Source organism: Papaver somniferum, unplaced genomic scaffold, assembly GCF_003573695.1.
Source record: "Papaver somniferum cultivar HN1 unplaced genomic scaffold, ASM357369v1 unplaced-scaffold_131, whole genome shotgun sequence".
Classification (NCBI taxonomy): Eukaryota; Viridiplantae; Streptophyta; class Magnoliopsida; order Ranunculales; family Papaveraceae; genus Papaver; species Papaver somniferum.
Window position 1 is genome coordinate 2,816,684 of NW_020622270.1, and position 25,464 is coordinate 2,842,147.

Sequence of the window (25,464 nt, forward strand, 5' to 3'; positions counted from 1 at the left end):
GCACCCGTGCGTTGCACGGGCTCAGGTTGGCTATCCTGAGTTACTGTATCAACCATATTCCCAATCGATAGCAGTAGAAGTAGTAATACCCCAAACATCGGAATACTGACAAAAAAGAACAGAGAACAAATTTCCAAAAAAATAAAACACACATACAATAAATCAAAGTAGCAACTCTTAGAACTTCGAGATTCATGTTGACTTATCGCAACCATATACAGTTAATATGCTCAAATTATCTTTCCCCTCATCAACTTTCCAATTCATCTACCATCCAAATATGTCTCATTGAGGAAAAACGACAGGCGTATGGTAAACCCTTCTTATTCAAAACTTCCATGTGCTCTATGAACCTAACTCAAGTATTGCTCCAGCCATCATCGCAGTCACAAGCATTTCTCATTCTTTTTATGAAATTTGTTATGCTAGACCTCCTCTTCAGGGTCTGAAAACAAACGATTTAGGTCTTTCAATGGCAACGGCAAGATGGCATTTAAATCGTCCAATCTCAACGATCCAGCAAAGCACTTCCTTAGTTTTGCAATGTTATCCTTGACCTCCATGAACCTGCTCACAAAAAAGAGTTATTGAGGGATCTTTGAACTGTCCCTTGATTGCACGGACTGCAGAGGTAAGAAAAATATATAGCAAAATGGATAGCCTAGAGATGCCACTATTGATTCCAGCAATTCCAGTAAGCAGCAACTTGAAGAACTAATGCATGAACTGAAATACATTTAACTCCATAATAAGTTAAGAAATAACATCCGAACCTATTTTACTTTTAACTCTACCTTACTTAATCTATCAAATTATCAGACACTTAATTTCAATTTATTTATTTCGTTTATTATGTAAATACATTCCCTATATCAGAGTGCGGAGTCATGCGAGTTATCCAATTACCTGATAACAACGACATCATCCTATGTAGATGACTGGAATCACAATCCTAACAGTAGTAATTTTACTAATTTTTTGTAATCAATAAATATGGGAATTATTAGTTCCCTTTCTCAATGCCTAAGGAAATTCGAGACTAAAGCGAGTTACCTCAAAGCTTCTCTCAAACCTACTTGGCAGAAGGAAGAAAACACATTCGTGTATAGTTTCTTGCGGACCATACATGATAATAACTATGGCATCCAATTCCAAATAATAACAAAGAACTGAAAAATGAAACAAACTATCACCATCTAACCCAAGTTTTTGTGTTGGATACTCATAATTTTCCACGTTAAACTACAAATGCACCTCTTGATTTCTAATGGGTGTTTGTAGTGTAAATATTTGATTTGCAGGCATTAGTTCGTGATGAATCGCATACTTTTTCAGTTTACAATGTCACATTGAAGATCATGCAATATTCAGTTACTGCTAGATATTTTTATCATTGTTGGGGGAAGACTTAATTATCAAAGTTATGCAATCATACCTTGTAGACGGGTCCAAGTCCACCATTTCCAGGCAAGTTCGCATGATTAAAATTCTTCTAGCCTTTCTTAAAGTCCGGAAATCAAAATAACTTATCGTTCTAAGATTACCATTGATGTACTCAGGTGCAGCTACAAATCAATATTCAATAATTATTTCTTTAAAATAAAAACATTACATCTACATATAATTTACTTAGCAATTTTTTCCCATTCCGGAGAACATTAGATACCCCTACCCATTTTCCATTTACTTTGTGAAATTATCTCCTTAAACTCCATACACTTAGCAAATTTCTAAAACAACATTAATAAGATCAAACAAATGAAAAGTAATATTAAGCCTCCCAAAAGAATGTTAAACAATCAAAATATGCATGTAGCTAGGGTTGCAAAGGAATCGAGAAGATAACTATTTAATCTTGTTATTGTGATATTTTACGCCTGTGTTTTCTGTAGAGACACACTATTTTCATAAATGAAATCTAAATATCACTACTGACATATCAGCAACTTTGAAATGACATCGTAAATCGATATTAGAGGATCTGAATTCATAAAATCATGAACTACTGAACTCTATGTCGAGAAAACTTACATAAGATTTGATTGAGAAAATTTGTATGCAGCATGACCATTTCCTTCCCTAGCGTGGTAACTGGTAGGTTGCTCCATGCTGTATAAAATGTAGAGGCACCCCACGTCGATTGGCGAAACCTTATCATTTTGTGCTGAATCAGACCCAATTGAAAATAACGTAATTAACAAAGCATATCTGTAATTTGGTTCTACTGTTAAGTTTATATTTGTAATTCAATTGTGGATACTATACAAATCGTAACTCCAGCAGTCGACAACCTCCCGCACCAACAACCTCATTTTCACCTGGATCACAGAGACATGGGTGATGTGAAGCTCCAACCACTATCTCGTGCATTGAACTGATGTTGAGTGTCTGTAGAAGCGCAAGAGTACTGGAATTACAACCAAATCTATGGACAATGTATTCTTTTCTCGATCTGTTTTAGGATATGAACAACATCAAACGCGCAGAACTCATCGACAATTCCGAACACTTGCAATATATTACAGTTGTTTTATGGACTCTGTTAAGTCATGAACCAGAATATGCATTGCGAGTCACTGGAGTGAGTATGAGCATATGAATTGGTAAAACTAATAGGAATGTTTGCTACATAATGCTATAGTGTAGTGTGACTGTGCGTGTCATGTAGAGTCGTGTCCATTGAGCGTGTGCTATGCACGTATGAGGTATAAAAGTGCTAGAGTTGAGAGACATATTCTGTTGAGCTATATAAACTCAGTCTGTCATGTAAACAGATTATCTTTTCTATTAATCAATTGATTATATATCATCTGCAATGTAGTACCAAAATACATAAACTCAAGCAGCAGCACAACGCGTCTACCTTCTAAGTTTCCTAAAGATTTTCAGGGAAAAACTTAATCTTTTCTGAATCTATTGGGTAAAACTTGATCAAAAAATCTGTAAGGAGTGTCAAAATTTAGTTGCTAATACTCTAATCCAGCCACAGAAGTTAGTAAAGATCACTCCATCTTTAATCCTAAAATTTTGAGCTGTATAAAATCGAAAGGGTGCTTTACAAAAACAATATCTATAATATTAGGACATGGTTTGGTTGCACAAAAATTCGACAACGTAGCAATTAGTACCACTTTATCCAGCGCATAGATATCAAATAGGATGTCCATTAAAATACTTACATGCTATCCAGAAATCATGTACACTCACTTATTTGAGATTTATCCAAATTTTAGATTTTTACATCTCAAGATTAAGCTTGAAATTATCCAAAGAAACTAAACTGAAATATAATTCGATAATATTAGGACATGGTTTGGTTGCACAAAAATTCGACAACGTCGCAATTAGTACCACTTTATCCAGTGCATAGATATCAAATAGGATGTCCATTAAAATACTTTCATGCTATTCAACATTCACTTATTTGAGATTTATCCACATTTTAGATTTTTACATCTCAAGATTAAGCTTGAAATTATCCAAACAAAGAAACAAAACTGAAATATAATTTGATAAGCGACGACTTACCTCTCACTGACTTCAAATCAATTCTCATCTTCACCAAATGAATATGGAAGACAACATCTTAACCACCCCAAATTTGATTCACGACACAATATCAAATTGAAATACACACTTCAAAAATATGTCGTCAGAATGTTCCAGAAAAGGCAAGAGATGAAAATACAACAAACTTAACAATCCCAAAGTAAATTGACAACCAACTAAGATGATGAAGAGGGTACCTTGAGATATCAACCGAAATATCTGAAAACTAATATATTTTGATAGGGTACTAACCTTCAGATGTGAAATACAACACGGAGAAGATAAAACGAAGGAGAATAAGCAGACGAAAATCGGCTGAGGGGGGAAGGGATGAGAAGAAAATTAGGGTTATGTTATTTTTGGTACGGGAACGGTGAGTAATTTTCACCCCAAATATATGTGTTTCGAACGAAAAATTAGCAAAATCCTCAATTCTTATTGGTAGGGGGCCAGGAGCTCTAGAATTCAAGCTTTTGGCCTAACTTCCATTCTGGATCCAGCATATTCCGAACACTTGCAATATATTACAGTTGTTTTATGGACTCTGTTAAGTCATGAACCAGAATATGCATTGCGAGTCACTGGAGTGAGTATGATCATATGAATTGGTAAAACTAATAGCAATGTTTGCTACATAATGCTATAGTGTAATGTGACTGTGTGTGTCATGTAGAGTCGTGTCCATTGAGCGTGTGCTATGCACGTATGAGGTATAAAAGTGCTAGAGTTGAGAGACATATTCTGTTGAGCTATATAAACTCAGTCTGTCATGTAAACAGATTATCTTTTCTATTAATCAATTGATTATATATCGTCTGCAATGTAGTACCAAAATACATAAACTCAAGCAGCAGTACAACGCGTCTACCTTCTAAGTTTCCTAAAGATTTTCAGGGAAAAACTTAATCTTTTCTGAATCTATTGGGTAAAACTTGATCAAAAAATCTGTAAGGAGTGTCAAAATTTAGTTGCTAATACTCTAATCCAGCCACAGAAGTTAGTAAAGATCACTCCATCTTTAATCCTAAAATTTTGAGCTCTATAAAATCGAAAGGGTGCTTTACAAAAACTATAATATTAGGACATGGTTTGGTTGCACAAAAATTCGACAACGTAGCAATTAGTACCACTTTATCTAGCGCATAGATATCAAATAGGATGTCCATTAAAATACTTGCATGCTATCCAGAAATCATGTACACTCACTTATTTGAGATTTATCCAAATTTTAGATTTTTACATCTCAAGATTAAGCTTGAAATTATCCAAAGAAACTAAACTGAAATATAATTCGATAATATTAGGACATGGTTTGGTTGCACAAAAATTTGACAACGTCGCAATTAGTACCACTTTATCCAGTGCATAGATATCAAATAGGATGTCCATTAAAATACTTGCATGCTATTCAACATTCACTTATTTGAGATTTATCCACATTTTAGATTTTTACATCTCAAGATTAAGCTTGAAATTATCCAAACAAAGAAACAAAACTGAAATATAATTCGATAAGCGACGACTTACCTCTCACTGACTTCAAATCAATTCTCATCTTCACTAAATGAATATGGAAGACAACATCTTAACCACCCCAAATTTGATTCGCGACACAATGTCAAATTGAAATACACACTTCAAAAATATGTCGTCAGAATGTTCCAGAAAAGGCAAGAGATGAAAATACAACAAACTTAACAATCCCAAAGTAAATTGACAACCAAATAAGATGATGAAGAGGGTACCTTGAGATATCAACCAAAATATCTGAAAACTAATATATTTTGATAGGGTACTAAAAAGAATGCAAAAACAGGTTTATATACCAACCTTCAGATGTGAAATACAACACGGAGAAGATAAAACGAAGGAGAATAAGCAGACGAAAATCGGCTGAGGGGGGAAGGGATGAGAAGAAAATTAGGGTTATGTTATTTTTGGTACGGGAACGGTGAGTAATTTTCACCCCAAATATATGTGTTTCAAACGAAAAATTAGCAAAATCCTCAATTCTTATTGGTAGGGGGCCAGAAGCTCTAGAATTCAAGCTTTTGGCCTAACTTCCATTCTGGAGCCAGCATTTTCCACTCAAATTATATATAAAATGTATCTTCATATCTAGCCGTTCATCTAAAAATTGAACCATTGGATACACTAGGTTCACCGGTAGCAGTGTGGGTCGTTCAACAAGGAATAAAATAATGATAAATTTTTTTATACAACGACCAACATTAATGCTCTTAAATGTGGTCCGCAATTTTATTAAATGTAGACCGTTTTGACCGATTCATGGTCTATAGACCGCCATTGAGGGTTGAGGATATGGGTCATAAAAACCTCATTTTCCACTAATGTCAGGTCGCTACAAACACAGACTTATGAGGTCTTAAAAGTGTTTGCCCGCTCTGATACCAATTGAAAACGCGGGGGTCTAACAACCTCACCCAATATTTCGTTTAGACAATTTGTACGGAAAAACTCCAATATAATTCCTAGACAGTCATACTCTATCAATAGAAATATATCCAAGAGTTGTATCTCTGTTTCAAAATGTACTCAGAAAATCAAAAAGATAGAAATCCACGAGCCTGATTATTATGTGAAACAACTTAACGGTACCAAATACCAATGTTCAAATGTCAATTAATTTATATCAACAACCAAAGGTTGGATTATCTAATTGATTGAACTACGCACAACCTGAGATATTTCAATCATATAAGAAATATAATGCGGAAAATAAATAACACAGACACCAGAAGTTTTGTTAACGAGGAAACCGTAAATGCAGAGAAACCCCGGGACCTAGTCCAGATTTGAACACCACATTATATTAAGCCGCTAAGACACTATCCTACTACAAGTTAACTTCAGAGTTTTGTTCCGTGTTTTGATAAATCAAGGTGAACAGGAACCAATTGATACACCAGACTTATATTCCCGAAGACTAGCCTAGTAATATCAATCACCTCACAATAATATTAATCGTATGGTAGCGAAAAAAGATGTTGTGGAATGTACAACCGATGAGACGAAGGTGTTTGTGACTAATTTTTATCTTTTCTATCGGAGATTAAATATCGAGCAAATCTTAGAGAAGATAGTACTCAATACGATAGAATACAGCAAGATCGAAACACGAAACTATAAAGAAAATAATCGGGTCTGGCTTCAAACCTATAATGGTTTTAGAAAAACCTAGTTTAAAGGAGAATCGACTCTAGTCGCAACTAGTATCACACAGGAGGTGTGGGGATTAGGTTTCCCAGTTGCTAGAGTTCTCCCTTATATAGTCTTCAAATCAGGGTTTGCAATCAATGTTACCTTGGTAACAAAGCATTCAATATTCACCTTAAGATGAAAACCTGATTAGACTCAATCTAATATCTTTCAACCGTTAGATCGAACTTAGCTTGTTACACACAAATGAAAAGTGACTTCGTTTAGATATGGGTAATCGTACCTAAACATGCACACCTTGTTAGATCAACAATAGTTAGCCGAAGTTAGTCATATAAACACTTTCATATCAACCCTGTTCATCTTTACACAACTAGTTCAAATATCTCAAATGAAACTAGTTGTAGAGTTGTTCAATTGTTTATATTCTCATAGAAGTATACAAGGCACAATTGAAGGAAAATCGATTTTTATTCAGTCGAATCAATTCATGAATATTATAGATATGGTTTGCAAAAGATTGCATTCCTTAATTTATTAAGGTATAATCATGAACAAAACGATTTTAGAACATAACCTATTCAAGTATGCAAACGGGTACGCATACCTAAGTGGCTAGACTTGGTCTGGGTTCGCCATTATGCGAACGGGTACGCATACCACCAAACTCAGTTGAATTCCCGGCTTGAAATTACGCCGGTACGCATACGGTTAAGTTCCCGGACTTTCAACTAACCTACCAGTATACATACGGGTATGCATACTATGGTTTCCGAACTTGGAATAACTTGCAACAGTTAGCATACAAGTACGCATACTGTGCTATATCCAATCGTGGTTAATTTTTCTAAACTCCTATTTCAATCATTGAAACATTCTTAGAAGACGACAATAGCTGTCTCACACAAACTATTAGCTTCAAGGAAATTTTCAAGTGATCGATAGATCAATAAGAAATATTCTGAGTCTACATGAAATGACTGTCTCACACAAATCATTTAAGATGTTACCAGGAGATTTTCACATGATCGTCTTTTGACTTTCATCAAGAATATAAGATGAACTTGGTTAAATGGAAAGCTTACCAACACATATTTCGAGAATATGTAAGCGAGTTAAACTCATCTCGAAATATCAAATGTGTATAATGGAAGTTTATATAGCTATGCGACTTTTGTCTCAAATAGGAGATAGAGTAGATAGACTTTTGAGTGATAGATGAGTTTAAGTCTCCACATACCTTTTGTTGATGAAGTTCCACAACCTCCCCTTAGTAGTTCTTCGTCTTCAATCGATGAACGTCGTGAAGTCTAATGCGCAACTACACTTTCTATCCTAATCCGAGACTTAGCTATAAGTAGACTAGAAATCAAGACTTATAGTTTTGGCAACTAAACTTGACAAGCAATCCCAATGAAGTCTTTAAGTCCTTAACCTATAATTGTTTTAGAAAAACCTAGTCTAAAGGAGAATTGACTCTAGTCACAACTAGTTTCACACAGGAGGTGTGGGGATTAGGTTTCCCAGTTGCTAGAGATCTCCCTTTTATAGTCTTCAAACCAAGGTTTTCAATCAATGTTACCTTGGTAACAAAGCAGTCAATATTAATCGTTAGATGAAAACCTGTTTAGACTCAAGCTAAAATCTTTCAACCGTTAGATCGAACTTAGCTTGTTACACACAAATGAAAAGTGACTTCATTTAGATATGGGTAATCGCACCTAAGCGTGTACACCTTGTTGGCTCAAGAATAGTTAACCGAAGTTATCCATATAACCACTTTCATATCAACCTTGTTCATCTTAACACAACTAGTTCAAATGACTCAAATGAAACTAGTTATAAAGTTGTTCGATTGTTTATATTCTCATAGAAGTATATAAGACACAATTGAAGCAAAATCGATTTTGATTCAATCGAATCAATTCATGAACATTATAACCACGGTTTGCAAAAGATTGCATTCCTTAATTTATAAATGTATTAGTTCATGAACATACCGATTTTATAACATAACCTACTCAAGTATGCAAACAGGTACGCATACCTAAGTGGACGGACTTGGTCTGGGTTCGCCAGTATGCGAACGAGTACGCATACCACCAAACTCAGTTGAATTCCCGGACTTGAACTTACGCTGGTACGCATACGGTTAAGTTCCTGGACTTTCAACTAACCAACCAGTACGCATACGGGTATGCATACTATGGTTCCCGGACTTGGAATAACTTGCAACAGTTAGCATACAAGTACGCATACTGTGCTATATCCAATCATGTTTAATTTTTCTAAACTCCCATTTCAATCATTGAAACATTCTTAGAAGACGGCAATAACTGTCTCACACAAACTATTAGCTTCAAGGCAATCTTCAAGTGATCGATAGATCAATACGAAACATTCTGGGTCTACATCAAATGACTGTCTCACACAAATCACGTAAGATGTTACCAGGCAATTTTCACATGATCATCTTTTGACTTTCGTTAAGAGTATAAAATGAACTTGGTTAAAGCGAAAGTTTACCGACACATATTTCGAGAAATATGTAAGCGAGTTAAACTCATCTAGAAATATCAAATGTGTATAATCGAAGTGTATATAGATATACGAATTTTGTCACAAATACGAGATAGAGTAGATAGAATTCAAGTCTCCACATACATTTTGTCGATGAAGTTCCACAAGCTCCCCTTACTAGTTCTTAGCCTTCAATCGATGAATGCCGTGAAGTCTAAGCTCAACCACACTTTCTATCATAATCCGAGACTTAGCTATAAGTAGACTAGAAATCAAGACTTATAGTTTTGGCAACTAAACTTGACAAACAAGCTTGAGATAGAAACACTTGCGAGTTCGACTGAGCAGTGCTCTAACAATGATGATTTGTTTCTTTCAATCCGCTCACGCATGGGTGGAAACGTGGAGTTACTAGTAAAGTATAACAGTCATTTGGTACTTTGTTTTGGGGTTTATGAAATCTGTTCGGTTTGGGTAGGGATAACTGGTGGGAGAGAAACAAGGTTTATTAGATAATTATACATTTAATAAAAGTTTAAACCGATGATTATTTCTAATTTTTAAAATTTTAATCCCTCCCAAACGTATATAATAATTGGGGTAACGTGTGGAAAACGTTTTTTTTTTTATAAACTATATTATAAAATTTGAAAATAAAGTTCAAAGAACACTCCTAAGAGAGAATCTCCCGAGATTAAATTGTACGAGTATATTAGTCATGACCGAGAAAAACCGAAATCCGAGATTGATTATATTGATATATGTATAAAAGTTGTAACCGAGATTACACCAAAATTTGGAAATGGAATCTCCCCGTGACAATGTTGTACCAGTGTCTTGTTCGGGACCGAGACAAACCAGAATCCGAGATCAACTACATTGGTCCAACCCATGAAAAACAACAATTGAATCTCCTTAAAACTCGTTCAAATCTCTAACCCTAATTCTTCATGAAACTGGTTTACTTTTCCGCCTTTTATAGACCGGATTCAAAAATTCACGCGTGGCCAATTTATCGAGAAACAGATTGGGTGTCCACTTGCCAAAATACAGATTAATTTTGATAAAATCCGGGAATTGTGTGTTTTTGCGAGTTCGACCGAGCAGTGTTTTTGCTCACCCAGGACTAGGGGTGTGCATACAATCCGGAACCGCAGATTTCATCCGCAACCGTCCACAAAATTGCGGGTGAAACCAATCCGCAAGAGTCTATGGGCCGGTCACGGGTGAATTCTCAAATCCACAAGGTTTAGCGGTTTGGTTGCGGTTGGTTTTGTAAATCCGCGGATTTATCCGCACCGTAGGGTAGTGAAGGAATGTCATAAAAATACTAAGGATAATATTGGAAGTTTCAGTTATATATATATCTTCTTTATCCTGAGAGAAACTCATAAACCTAATTTCATCTTCGATAATATTGGAAGGTTCAGTTTTCGAAATCCGAAAACTTGTTGGTGATGAGATGCTGGTGATGCTGTACATGTATGAACGAGATTTTTTCAAGGAGATGGATTGGATTCAGTCGAGAAGAGTGGTCTAAAATTGGGTTTAATCTGGGTCTATTTTGATGGTAACTAGCTGAGGTTGTGCATCCCAGTGATGACGGGAGTTAGATGAAAGTGGAGATGCAGGTGATGATGGGTTTTCTGTCGAATTGAATTGATTTGGATGTGGACTGAAATTTGGTTTAATTGAAGTTCCAGTGAGAGTGAATGCATGGATGGTGGAGCAACCAACTTGGGTCGACTGGGGTTTTACACTCTGATGCCTGAAATCTCGAATACGAAAGCAATTCTACAACAACGTCTTGAAATATAGGTGATGATCTTACAACGTCATTGGGAACAATTCAGTATAAACTGATATAAAAATCACATGAATTAAATGTCCCGAATTCGAAAAATTCGCGCACAATTCAGTATAAACTGATATAAAAATCACCCGAATTAAACGTCCCGAATTCGGAAAATTCTCGCATAATTCGGTACAACCAAAAAAACCGCGAATACAGGTCCGAGCTGCAATCGAACGCGTTTGGTACGGGTAAAATTCAGATTCGGAACTATTTGCGTATAATTCGCGAATAGTTCGTCGAATTGCTAACTAGGCCCAGGACCGTTGGTTCAAGAAAATAAATAAAAAAAGAATGATTTTTTAGGGACCATGGTTTTTTTGAGGAGACCATGATTTTATTAGGCCACCTTCCCTATAGTGATAAGGGATATCCTAAAACGTTGAAATGACTAACCTACCCTTAACCTAATTTAACTTAAAACCAACCTAATAACCACCTATATATATATAACCACCACCTCCTCCCACCATGATGAGTGCCAAATATTGTATATATTTGCACCTTTTTATTGGCATTTAACTCATCATTTGTGCACTAACGCTCCATTTTATCCCATATTCTGTGTTTTCGTTGTTTTCAAGAATAAATATTTTTCTTAATTAATTTTGCATTTTTAGGTACTAAATAAAGTCTGGTTAACTCACGGAGCGAAAAGAGCAAAGAAACGGCAAAGACTCCCGCAGAAAGGCAGCGAAGAATGATGTTTGCAAGAGCCGGATCAACTAGAAGTGGGCTTGAAGAGGAAGAATTGTCCTTAAAGAAGATATGGGATTGGCATACCCAAGGCCCAAAAACCACCCAAATCCATTTCCAATATCCATACCCATTTCCATGAGAGCCGTCAGATTGGATCCATCACATCATCCAACGTTCGTCTCATCACCGAGCATCAAATCTTGAAGCTCCTGTCAAACATCATAGTACTTAACTCCATCTTGGACCGTCAATTTTGATGTATTCCATATCCAACGGTCGCTCCACATCCACTTCCATCGCGTCGTTGGATCATTCTCTCATCTTTTCATCCAACATCTTCCCCTCGCTGACATCAAAATTTGATGAGCCCGCTCAACACCATAACCTAACACCTATACCCTCAAAACAAACGCACCCTTCTCCAATTCTATCGACTCCATCTTCTCCCTCACCGTCTGCAGAAAAAACTCTGCCATCACCTGCAACTCCTTCACCATCATATCCTGCCACCACCAGACCCCGATGTTCACTGCCACCATCTCCCATCCCTCGAGTTCCACCACCACAACCACCCGACAAAAACCCATCTCCCTAGTTTCCCTCTCTCTCATTTCTAGCATCATTCCTGGATGCTATGAATTAGGCAATGAGAAGGTAGGGTTAACTAGGAGCGCAGAGAAGACCAAGAAGGCATGGGTTTGTAGCAGAAGAGGAAAGGAAGGACAAGCAAGAGAGCAGAGGAGACAAATTCAGAGAATCAGTGAGTGAATTCTCGATTTTCAAAATTAGGGTTCTTTCAAAATTAGTGTTTAGAAATTAGGGATTTCATGTAAAACTATAAATAGAAGATGATGTAGACTGTTATGAGTGTGCTTGGGTTAGCCAAGTTATCACCAATTAGTGGTTCTATGTAGTTTAATTTCTGTTTGAACTTAAATTTCAATGCCATTTTAATTCTCTGTTTGATTTTCAATTTCTGTTTTAATGTTCTAATTCCTCTTGCTAGGGTTGAGATGAAGTCCTAATTTGCTATTTGTTGTTCATGTTTTTGACAATAACCTTGTTATGCTTAATTGTTTAGGATGAAATTTAGTCTTAGGACTTCAACACTTAACTTTCACAGTGTATGTAATGCATCCATTGTAGTTAGAATTATTCTGTGTTGTAGAACTGCAACTCATGTTTAACAACATATATGAACCTTTTGATTAGCTGTGCCTTGAAAAGACAGTTAATACTTAGGAGAATTACCTTAGTTGTGATTGAATCATCCATCTCAAATTGACCTTAGATATGCATAGGATTGACATCCCTCTTATTATCAGTTATAAGGACAAGGTTAGTGTTAGGAGCAGAACAAGTAGTGTAAGTTAGTGGTGGAATCAAAGGCCCTAGTACTCTTCTCACCATTTACTCAATCTCCCTGTTTACATTTGCTGTTGTTTCCATTTGATCTCATTATTTCCCCCTTGCTACTGCTCACTCCTCACCGATCAGTGGTGTTCATAACACCACAAAATCATCTTTTCTCACTGTTTCATCATCACTGCCCCTTAGGAAGACCAGTTAACAAGCAAGCTTAGAAAAAATTAGCAAATATCCCTCCAAGTCCTTGTGAAACTGACCTGTGCTTGCCCTGTGTTGCTTTAGACACTGTGCACTTGCAGTTAGATAAATATAGTGTTGTTTCCAGCCCTATCACACCACCACCGCCCACCACCGACGATTACCACCACCACCACCTCCGATTATCACCACCACCAACCACCGATTACCACCACCGCCGATTACCACCACCACCACCTTCGATTATCACCACCACCAACCACCGATTACCACCACCACCTCCTCGCACCACCACCACCACCACCACCGTCTATTTAAGAAATGTAACAACATCAATGCAATCACAATTAAGTTCGGTTACATAATAATTTTATCGAGTATAAAAGACGCTAGCCGCAACTTGATTCTGCCATGGGACCACTCCGGAAGTATTTTCCAACAAACCCTTCGCTTTAATTTGATTTTGATTGCTTCAATTGAATAGAAATCATCAAAATAGGGTTTTAATAGGAGTTACAGAGTCATGTTCGGTAACTTCACAATTTTATCGCAGAAACCGAACTCAGAGTTCGGTTAGTTAGCTGTTAGGTTCAAGTTTGCGAGAGAACCGAAATTTGTAAACTTATATACTCTTATATTACGTAAAGTTCGGTTAGATCAAAAGTGCATGCAGTTTGCGAACCAACCGAACTTTGTACACCAAAGTTCAGTTAGTTGAGAACCAACCGAACATAACGCTGTAACTCCTAGAAATTATTAGAGAGTTCGGTAATCTGCGTGTTTGGAACAAGTAACCGAACTACACTTTCAGATGAGTTCGGTTACTTGTTCATCTCACGGGGCAATCGAACTACAGCTTCAGATGAATTCGGTTACTTGTTCTTCATACAAAGTAACCGAACTGTTCAAATTCCAGTTCAAATCCGGATCATTTTGAAGATTAACAAATATTCTAGGAGAGGATGGAGATGAAGAATCAGATGAGTTTTCATCATTTGAATACTCAAACTTAGTGAATTGGAAAAAAAATTTATTTTCCATGTTTATCTCCTTCATCTTCTCTAACTCTACTCTCTCAATAATTCTACTCAACTAATAATAAACTCATCTTTTAATTTAATCTCACTAATTGTTTTTAACTAAATCATTCACTAATCATAACCTAAAATTAATTAAGAGGGTAGATTATGTATTAAATAAATAACTAAATATGGGGTGACCTAGAATTACTTCTAATGCGTTTATCCAAAATAAAACCAAGGTGCCAAAAAAAACCATGGTCCCAAAAAAATCGTTCTAAAAAACGAAGGTGAAATTTGCGTAAGCCCAATCACGAAAATAACCCAATTTATTTTACCGGGTCCAACAAAACATATAATGAAAATAAAATAAAATAAAAATTCTTTCTCTCTCTTATCTCGACTCTCTTCTCTTCTCTTCTCTTCTCATCTGATAGAACTCAGTCTCAGGTAAGGGACTTTAGGATTTTAATTTCATTTTTGAATTCGTCTGATCAAAAGAGTACCGTCGGGAGCTTACCGTTTTAATCTCTGAATTCTCCTGCCCTAATTCCGAAGTTTTCTTTGCTAGGTTATCTAACTTCGGTTTTTGTGATTTGATTTAGGTTTGCTTAGATGTGTGCTTGCATGTTTCATTTTCATTTAGTTGCTTTATTTTTGACATTTAATTGATAGCACGGTCAGTTTATACAGATCAATTTAATTTTTGGAGCTTTTTTTTTGGATTAGTGGTTATGATTCATTCAGTGTTCTTGATTCTGATCTATGATTTCTCGATGTTGTTCTTTCTATGTCTTTTTTTTGTTACTTGAAGTTGAAATTGTTATCGATTTTATATTGCCTTAAGAATGCCCACTAACGAAGATCCATGTCTCGGCACTGATGATGCTAAAGTTAGTGAACTCCCTAATGTTGGTATTAGAGACAAGGAACCTTTTGTGCGTGTAAACCGTGACCGACATGGGTTTAATAAATAGTACAATGTACCTTTTAGTTATACTTATTGGTGTTCGGCAGTTAATTATATTTATCATCTATGTTTCTCTTTTATATCCTTATATTCATTGATGTTTGGTCAGTGAAAGGTGGTCAGCGACTAACTTGTTTAGATTCCTGTGTTATAACTTATATCAAATACAACAAGCATGGAGTTTGAGCAACACGATGACAGTGAAGAAGATCTTGGCCGTAAGTGACTCACATGCTCCGTACTATAATTATTTTGTTCTTTTTATGTCTTTTTCGTCTTTTTTTCGTTACTTGAAGTCGGAGTTGTTTTTGATTTTATATTGCCTTAACAATGCCCACTAAAGAAGATCCATGTCTCGGCACTGATGATGCTAAAGTTAGTGAATTCCCTAATGTTGATATTAGAGACGAGGAGCCTTTTTTGCGTGTAAACTGTGATTGACATGGGTTTAATATATATTACAATGTACCGTTTAATTATACTTATTGGTGTTCGGCAGTTAATTAGAATTATCATCTATGTTTCTGTTTGATATCCTTATATCATCTATGTTAGAGAAAGAGCCAAGACTATTGTAAACATTCCTCCTGTTTTTAGTTGGTTTTTAACTTTCAAAAAGAAAGTAATTAGTATTTTGTACATGATATAACCTACTTCCATTCAGAGCTCAAATGATAATTTTTAACATGACAGAAATATGGAGATGATTTGTTTATACCAGCAGTAGGTCTGCAAAACCAAAGTTTGAAAGAGCGAGAAGTTCCTATGAAAGCTCAATTCCTTGTAGTAATTTGGCCTGAGCAAAGAAGTATCGCTTTGGAAGGTAGGTGGACTGTAGAGAAGTTCACCAAAGACGCTTTTCGGCTAAGATTTTTTTTTTTTTTTTTGGCATCAGATTTAAATTAAAAAAGAAACAAGTGAAATGAATGTATGTAGATGATTTAGTTACATATCATTTTTACGAATCACCCATCAGTAGGTCTCCAAATGTACAACAGTTTCAAAGGGCTTCCCAAAACATGGCCAACAGAGAAGTTTCAGATTTTCGGGTGAAGATGATCTTCGGGGTCGGGGTCCCGCATCCGAACCCATATTAACAACCCGTCCTAATTCCACACACAAACATTATGAGTACCCGGGTACTGTACCCCTACACCATGAAAACTTTTTAGATTGCAAATTCCCACTGAAATTCTTCCAAAGCTAAAAGCGGTTTCAGGTACCTCAAAACTTTTTGACTTGCAACCACTTACAATTACAGAGAAAATGAACTAAAACTAAGGAAATCGAAAGATATGGGGGTTTTAACTACTCCTTGCTGATTCTAGTGTGATGCAAAGTGATAAATTGTAATTTGTATGTACAGAATTAGGTAGTATCAATGTAGTTAATATCGGCCGATATATCGGGGATATTTCGGATATCGGCTTGGAACGATACGATAAGAAGGATATCGGGGATACGATATTCGCCCGATAATATCGGCCGTATCGGTAGATACGAAATTTTCCTACATTTCCCGATATGAGACGGTATTTATCGTTTTCTATAAAGTTTAAGGGTAATTTTGGCGAAGAAAGTCTTCCAGATGGTAGTAGAGGTGCATGTAGCTCTCGAAGCAAGTCTACTAAAGTTACTCTTTTGTTTTTTTAATAAAATTGATGTTATCTATTATATCTTATCCGAAAATGTGTGGAGAAAATGCTTAATATAAAATTATAGTCTCTAAATCTAGAACCGATATTTCAACGATAATATCCCCGATATAAAATCGTACCAGTGTATCGGTCCCGGCCGAGATGAACCGATATCCGATATTAACTACATAGTACATTTATAATTTTTATTCCCATGTTCAAATTGTCATGGAACTAATTCTTCAAAAAATATTGGGTTGGTCAATTCCTATTTGACAAAATGTCTCGGACAACTATCTCTTCCTGAAATTTGATTGTAGTTTTAGGATTACAAAGAAGTTTAGGCAATAAACTTTTTTGTTTCATTTTAAAGATGGGAAGTGTCGTGCATATCTCTGCATGTTATGAACACTAAATTTGTGCCCGTGCTACGCACCGAGCATTTTATTTTTTTCATTTGGTGTACGTGAGGTTTCGTCGACCCAGCCCCGCGGGGATGCATTTCTGAATTGGGGTACGCGGCGCTTCGCCCCGCCCCGGGATGATGCATTTTTGATTTGGTGTATGTGGGGCTTCGCCCCGCCCCGTGGGGATGCATTTTTGATTTGGTGTGCGCGGGGCTTCATCCCGTCCCATGGCGATGCATTTTTGATTTGGTGTGCGTGCGGCTTCGTCCCGCCTCGTTGCGATGTATTTTTGATTTGGTGTGACAGGCAAACACATTAAATAGGTGGAGAATATGTGTATATTTTATTTATTTTTTCATTTTATTTTTGAAGAAAATATGTGGCTTTTTTCCCTTTAGATATTCATTTTATTTTCGCAGAAAATATGTGGATTATTTTCTCTTTTAGATATTAATTTAGAAAAAAGAGTCTTTATACCCGATTTCCAAATTGAATTTGGATTTCCATAAAATTCCGAACATAGTAGGTTTGGTTTTCTTTTGAGTTTGTATTTTTTAAATCAATCATATATTGCCAAGTGTCCAGGCGAATTCCAAAATGAATTTGGTTTCCTTTTCTTTGTGGAGATGCATTTTTGATTTGGTGTGCGCGGGGCTTCTCCCCGCCCAGTAATGATGCATTTTTGATTTGGTATATGCGGGGCTTCGCCACGCCCCGTAGGGATGCATTTTTGATTTGGTGTGCTTGGGGCTTCGCCCCGTCCCGTGGCGATGCATTTTTGATTTGGTGTGCTGTGACGATGTATTTTTCATTTGGCGTGGTGGGAAAACACATTAAATAGGTGGAGAATATGTGTATATTTTATTTATTTTTTCATTTTATTTTCGCAGAAACTACGTGGATTTTTTTCCCCTTTAGATATTCATTTTATTTTCAGAAAATATGTGGTTTCTTTTTCCCTTTAAGATAGTATTAATTTAGAAAAAAGAGTCCTTATACGGTAGATACGAATTTGGAATTCCATAAAATTCCAAGGACTATTTTGCGTTTCCTCCCCTCCCAAGATCGCTAATTAGCATTTCCTCCCCAAATAGATTGAAATTAGTGTTTCCTCCCACCGTTAGTTCTTCCATCCATTACTCAGTTAGCTGAGTCAGCAATTGCGCACACGTGGCCATTTTAATATTATTATTTAAAATCTACCCAAAATACCCTCTTAGATTTGTGCGAAATATGTGTCCGTCCTATTTCATTTTTAGAATATAACTAACTAGAGTAACACAGTCACTTAGGCCTTCTCTCAAACAATAGATATGCATTCCACATATGGTAATGGAGAGAACTCCGTTGGAATTCGTCTACTTCTTTGGTAAATGTCCTTCCCTGCAAAATTAAATTTATACACAACCCATTCATATCTAACAAACCAGAACTCTTAAGCACTCATCAGTTTCACCTCAATCAGCAATCAATCACCATATATATACCCCTTAGTCCAGTCTATAAATTGAATTTGAGTATTCATTCCAAAGACGTGTTTGATAAATATAATAGCATTGAATTCATAATTCAGCTTTCTTCTGTTGTATATTTAAAATGGTTGGGGCTAAATATAATACCAGAAGAAATCAAACTAATCTCTTCTTCACTGGTCTTAGGTGGTTATTGGGTTTCCTCTTTCTTCTGTTGTATATTTAAAATGGTTGGGGCTAAATGAAATCTTTTGAAACGATTGAACAAAAACAGAAGCAGATCGAAGAACATGTACCTGAACTTGATCCCAAGTATCACCAAACTATTTTTCATCATTTTAATTTTGATTTCGGATATCAAAATTTTGGTTTGCTGCGGTTGAATGGGTTGGCAATTAGTTCTAATTTTTGTTGATTTGGGTGTTTATGCAACAGTAGCTGCCACGGTGGAGAGATAATTGAAGATCTGGATGTGAAGTAGTTCATGACGGTTACATAGAACACCGATCAGATGGATTTGTTATGTAATTGGGTCATCATCTGATTGTTTGTACTCATAGCCAATCGCTGGTAGAAAGCGAGGTATTGGTTCGTGAGCAGTCCATGTGGATAAGCGTTGTTTTAGGTGTGAGGTTATTTTCGGTAGTTTACTGAAAAAGTGTTTTTGTTCTGCCACGCGTGCATATATGCTGACTCAGCTAACCGAGCAATGAATGGAAAAGCTAACGACGGGAGGAAACATTAATTTGAATCTATTTGGGGAGGAAAAGCTAATTAGCGATCTTGGGAGAGGAGGAAATGTAAAATAGCCCAAATTCCAAACACGGTAGGTTTGGTTTTCCTTTTTAGTTTGTAATTTTTAAACCAATCATACGTTGCCAAGTGTCCTCACGAATTCCAAATTGTATTTGGTTTCCTTTTTTATCTTTTCCTATTCTTTTTAAACCAGTCATATGTTTCCAAGTGTCATCGCGAATTCCAATTTGAATTTGATTACCTTTTTTTATCTTTTTTCCTATTCTTTCTAAACCAATCATACATTGTCAAGTGCCCTCACCAAAATTTTTGTTTCACAAAACTCAAAAAAGGCCTATTTCGGCCAGTAGAAAGCGAGGGTTTTCTCACCATTCAACGTGGGAGCTTTATTTGTCTAGGCCTTTAAGTCTTTGAATTTTGGACTTCCCGGGTAAAAAGGACATTTAGATTTTGATACTGTTTAAATGGACAAAAGTTTAAAAATAGTCGGGACATTTAGTTTGAACCATGATTTAAATATATTTGGATAAATGACCCATTTTCCGTTTTGTGTAGGAGTCTGCCATAAATATCTGCAAAGATTATTTTTACGGCATCAGATTTTATATTCAGATGGGATCCGGTTGTTTAAACATCAAAATTTTGATTACCATTGGCTACATCATCAAAACTTTGGCTCGGAATAGTTCTTGCACAACATTTGAACCAAGAACTTCATGGATATTCTTAACAGTATCGTAACTGAATAATTAAAGAAAAAACAAGTGAAATGTATATGCGCAGACAATATGGAATAGTTCTTGCAACTGAATAATTAAAGAAGACAAGTGAAGGGAATATGCAGACGATTTAGCTGCACATCATTCTTACGAGTCCCCCGTCAGTAGGTCACCCAATGTAACAGTTTCAAAGGGCTTCCCAAAAGATGTCCTGATCTGAGCTGATCGTGATAACTCCACCGACACTTCTTGCATTGTTGGCCGAGTATGTGGATCACCTCGTAAGCATGAGAGACCAACCTTTACAAAGGACATTAGTTCTTTCTTCACAGCATCCGTTGGTGCTTCAAGGCACTCGTCTAAGATGTCTTTCAGCATTATATTTTTAACCCGAACATTCGAAGTCGAAGTTGAAGACGACGTTGGAAGGAGCTCAGGAGAGAGTAATGTGATAATCTCAGATGGGTGTCTACCGTGTAGTACTTCTAGTACAAGTACTCCAAAGCTATAAACATCACAGTTCTCGGTTACCTTCATTGTATAGGCCAGTTCTGAAACAACATTCATTAGATAACAGAAAAGAGAAATGGATATGAAACTATTAAAAATCTTAGCCGATAGCAGTAACTATTAAATTTGTACCTGGAGCAATATATCCATATGTTCCTGCAAGTAATGTCCAGTTAGATGAATCTGGCTTCAACATCCTAGCAGTACCAAAATCAGAAACACGCGCTTCATATTCCAAATCCAACAAGACATTGTTGCTAGATATGTCCCTATGAACAATTGCTGGAATGCAATCATGGTGCATGTAAGCAAGCGCGGCAGCTGTTCCCTTGATGAATCTTAGCCTCTTTATCCAATCAAACTCTACCGCCTGTTCCCCATCGCATAAAATCTTTTTCAAACTCCCCCTCTCTATAAACTCATAAATCAAGAATGAGATTTGTCGCTCTATGCTAGAGCAGAAACCAAAGAGCTTTACGATGTTTTTATGCCGGATTTCGGTCAATGCTTGAACTTCGCTTTCGAAAGATATATGATCAATCATGTTGGAATCTTCATCTGACGAGTGAAGCTTCTTCACAGCAACAACCTGACCTGTCGATAGCTTCGCCTTGTAGACGCTGCCATATCCTCCCGCCCCAATGCAATATTTGGTATCAAAGTTTTCCGTTGCTTCCATTATTTCTTCAAACACCAGCTTCCCGTCATATTTCTCTACCGAGAATACGTTTCTTCTTGTGTTTATAGTTGTTGGTTGATCTGCCTGCTCGATATTTCTTACGACTAGTCTTTTTCGCAAGCAAAAATAGATAGCAAAAAATGTGAACAAAAGAAACAAGGAACCAAACAGTGGAACTAAAATTATCACAGCAAGTCTTGGTTTGGCATTCTTTCTTCCGATGATAACTGACGAGTTACATGGCTTAATACCTCCAGAGTGATTACCACCACATAAACCACTGTTGTTCTTCAATGCATCAAAAGGAGCATCCTTAAAGGCCTTGATGTCCGGAATAGGACCGCTCAGTTGATTGTATGAAATATCGACAGTAGTCAAGCTAAGCATTTCAACAAATGAAGGTGGGATTGAACCCGAAAGTTTGTTGTGGGACAGATTTAGTTTCTCCAGTTTGTTTAATTTTCCAAAATCTGACGGTATTTCTCCACTCAACTCATTTTGACTGAGATCCAACAGGATCTGTATTGAAATCAAGCCTCCAATCTCAAGTGGAATGCTTCCGTTCAAACTGTTTCTTCTCAAATCCAGTTCGAGTAAGTCTGGACATTCTCCAAGTTGTCTGGGTATTGGTCCAGTAAGCTGATTCTCAAATAGATACAGATGCTGTAGCATTCCGACTGTCGAATTACATAAATAAGCAGGGATTTGACCAATGAGATTGTTTTGGTGTATTCCAAATTCAGAAAGAGAGCTTAGCCTTGCAATGTCAAGAGGAATGGTGCCAGATAACTGATTCTTGTGAAGGTACAATCTGTTAAGTTTGCTAAGATTGCATATAGAAGAAGGGATTGGACCAGTCAGATAGTTTCTCGACAATTCAATTTCCATGAGAGACTTTAGCTTTCCGATTTCTAGAGGAATAAAACCAGACAACTTATTTGTATGAAGGTATAAAGCATTTAGGTTGCTAAGGTTACATATTGATGCGGGGATCGGACCGTTGAGATTGTTTTTACTCAAGTCCAAGCCAATGAGAAACTTTAGCTTTCCGAATTCTAGAGGAATAAAACCAGACAACTTATTTTCATAAAGGTACAAAGTATTTAGGTTGCTAAGGTTACATATTGATGCGGGGATCGGACCGTTGAGATTGTTTGTGCTCAACATCAAGTCAATGAGAGACTTTAGCTTTCCGATTTCTAGAGGAATATAACCAGATAACTTATTTTCATAAAGGTACAAAATATTTAGGTTGCTAAGGTTACATATAGAAGCGGGGATCGGACCACTGAGATTGTTTCTGCTCAACGTCAAGCCAACAAGAGACTTTAGCTTTCCAATTTCTAGAGGAATAAAACCAGATAACTTGTTTTCAAAAAGGTACAAAATATTTAGGTTGCTAAGGTTACATATAGATGCAGGGATCGGACCATTGAGATTGTTTGTGCTCAACGCCAAGTCAATGAGAGACTTTAGCTTTCCAATTTCTAGAGGAATAAAACCAGATAACTTGTTTTCAAAAAGGTACAAAATATTTAGGTTGCTAAGGTTACATATAGATGCGGGGATCGGACCACTGAGATTGTTTGTGCTCAACTCCAAGTTAACAAGAGACTTTAGCTTTTCAATTTCTAGAGGAATAAAACCAGACAACTTATTTTCAAAAAGGGACAAAATATTTAGGTTGCTAAGGTTATATATAGAAGTAGGGATTTGACCAATGAGATTGTTTTTGGACAATTCCAAGTCAATAAGAGACTCTAGCTTTCCGATTTCTAGAGGAATATAACCAGATAACTTATTTGTATGAAGGTATAAAGTATTTAGGTTGCTAAGGTTACAAATAGAAGTAGGGATTTGACCAATGAGATAGTTTATGGAAAATGCAACATCAGTAAGAGATATTAGCTTTCCGATATCTTGAGGAATGTAACCAGACAATTTATTTCCATCAAGATATAGAGAGGTTAGGTCGTTCAGATTGCATATAGAAGCAGGAATTGAACCAGTTATCTGATTTTGAGAAAGGTCTAACAAACTCATATTTGTGAGGAATTCAATTTCTAGTGGAATATGTCCGGAAAACTTATTCATGGATAGATCAAAGTGGGTAAGTTTTGAAAGAGTACCGATTTGAGAGGGAATGGATCCAGAGAGTTTATTGTTGCTCAAGTCAAGACTGACACAGTTCGCAAAAGATGAGAAGTTAAAACTTTGAAGTGTACCTTGTAAATTTGAATTAGTTAAATTCAATTCAGTGACGCTTCCCTCGTTGTTGCAAGTGATTCCGAACCACTTGCATGGACTCGTTGTATTTGCAACTGAACTTCTTTTCCAGGAGTGGAGGTAAGAATGGGGTTGGTTACCTAGGGTTGATTTCCATTTCAAGAGCGACTCTACTTCTTCTTCTACTGAATGTAACTGTTTTCTGTGATTTAAAGAAGGAGACGATGAATCAAAAGAAAAAACACCAGCATTGTACGTTGAAACCAAAGACAATGCAAATATTACTTGTAAAAACATTTTTGGAAATTGAAAGACAGTTGCAAGATGAACCAAATCTTCATATGGGGTGTACTATATATAATAACATTGTTGTTGTTTTTTCTTTTATGAGAGACTTCATTTGGAGTCAACTTTGTCCGTCTTGCTGTTTTACAGAAATTCACAACCTCGGGAAAAAAAAAATGTATCAAGAGATGAAGTTTCTCTGCCCAACAGGAGAAACGACAAAAGTAATCCATCTTTAGAAAATCTTACTCAATTTGTACATCGTTTGCTGTAAAAATTAAGGCATGAGTACATGACCATCCAGAAATTCTCAATCACTGAATGAACACTAGATGGTCGGTGCCAGTTTTTTCATCATATAGTGCCCCACCAACCATCGTTTGCTTTGTGAAAGAATTCATTTGGAGTCAACTTCAAATTTCTATCAACAAAACTACAATTACTATGTCTTGTGGCCGAGTGTAACTAGGATCCTGTTCATAACTGACGCTTGTCCACAAACAGGATATTTATACAGTGATTAGCATACAAAAATCTCAACAAAACTTTCAACACTTTCCTCCTTTCCCGGTTTTTACGTTTGGTTGAAAAAGACATGCATGAAGGTGACCATTGAAAAATCCTAAATCACTAAATTGAAGAATTACATTTTTTGTATATGAGCTTGATACTACTAAGTCGGGTTATTTCCATTAATTCCGTATTTTCAATGATGTTGTTTCATGGTTGGAGTTTGCTGACGACGGAAAAGAGCTTGAGTCGAGTAAAACTGTTGAGAACGAGTCCATCATGATCCGGAAGAGCTGGATCGTGGGTATACTTGTAAACTCATAATGTCACAGTATTTTTAATTTATCAAATTAATTTAAGTTGGGTCATAAACAGTCAACGCAGGCCGACATCTAGTCCAGGTACCAAGCATTAATATTGGAAAAATGTTAGACTAAAGCCTAGTATTGGACAAAATCAAAGTACCAAACTCTAATTAAAGGGCTTGACAAAATAAGCTCTCACATTGAACGGTGATGAAACCCTCTTTTCATATTGGCTGAAATAGGCTTTTTCTAATGTAGAAGATATGGTGAGGACACATGGCATAACTCTATTAGTTGGAATATTTATAATTGGGTTACATTTTGTTTACATCAAATACTTAACGGTTAGTTAGTAACGAGGTCAACCAAAATGTAGGTGGACCACACTTATATTAGAATTTTAACCAAAATAATTTCTTTACACTGTCTTTACACCAAATACTTAACTGCAGTAACACTGTTATAGGTGGACAATACTTCCGTTAATCCTATTTTTTTTTTTATTTCCGGCTTAATTAAGGAAACTGTGTTAGTATGGAAATTGTGTTCGAAAGGGAAACTGGGTGGGAAACTAGGTGACTAGGTGATTCGTATATAGTGTCT

The 25,464-nt window shown here is 36.4% G+C and overlaps 1 protein-coding gene across 1 annotated transcript; it reads right to left on the minus strand.

Moving 5' to 3' along the window:
* Nucleotides 1-48: 48 nt before the first annotated feature.
* LOC113332421 (probable leucine-rich repeat receptor-like protein kinase At1g35710) lies at nt 49-24,058 on the minus strand. The gene is made up of 7 exons (XM_026578967.1): nt 20,989-24,058; nt 20,498-20,897; nt 20,299-20,368; nt 2,292-2,388; nt 2,032-2,164; nt 432-567; nt 49-105 (listed from the first exon to the last, which is right to left on the minus strand). The coding sequence occupies exons 1-7, from the start codon at nt 24,056-24,058 to the stop codon at nt 49-51; spliced, it is 3,963 nt and encodes a 1,320-aa protein (XP_026434752.1).
* Between the last annotated feature and the right edge of the window lie 1,406 nt (nt 24,059-25,464).

What these genes read in the sequence shown, in the direction of transcription:
- LOC113332421 (XM_026578967.1), bottom strand. Translation starts at nt 24,058, where the DNA reads ATGTTTTTACAAGTAATATTTGCATTGTCTTTGGTTTCAACGTACAAT. An exon ending in GACCTACTGACGGGGGACTC is followed by an intron (nt 20,369 to 20,497) that starts GTAAGAATGATG and finishes TTAATTATTCAG; the next exon opens with TTACGATACTGTTAAGAATA. An exon ending in AAGAACTATTCCGAGCCAAA is followed by an intron (nt 2,389 to 20,298) that starts GTTTTGATGATG and finishes GCGCTTCTACAG; the next exon opens with ACACTCAACATCAGTTCAAT.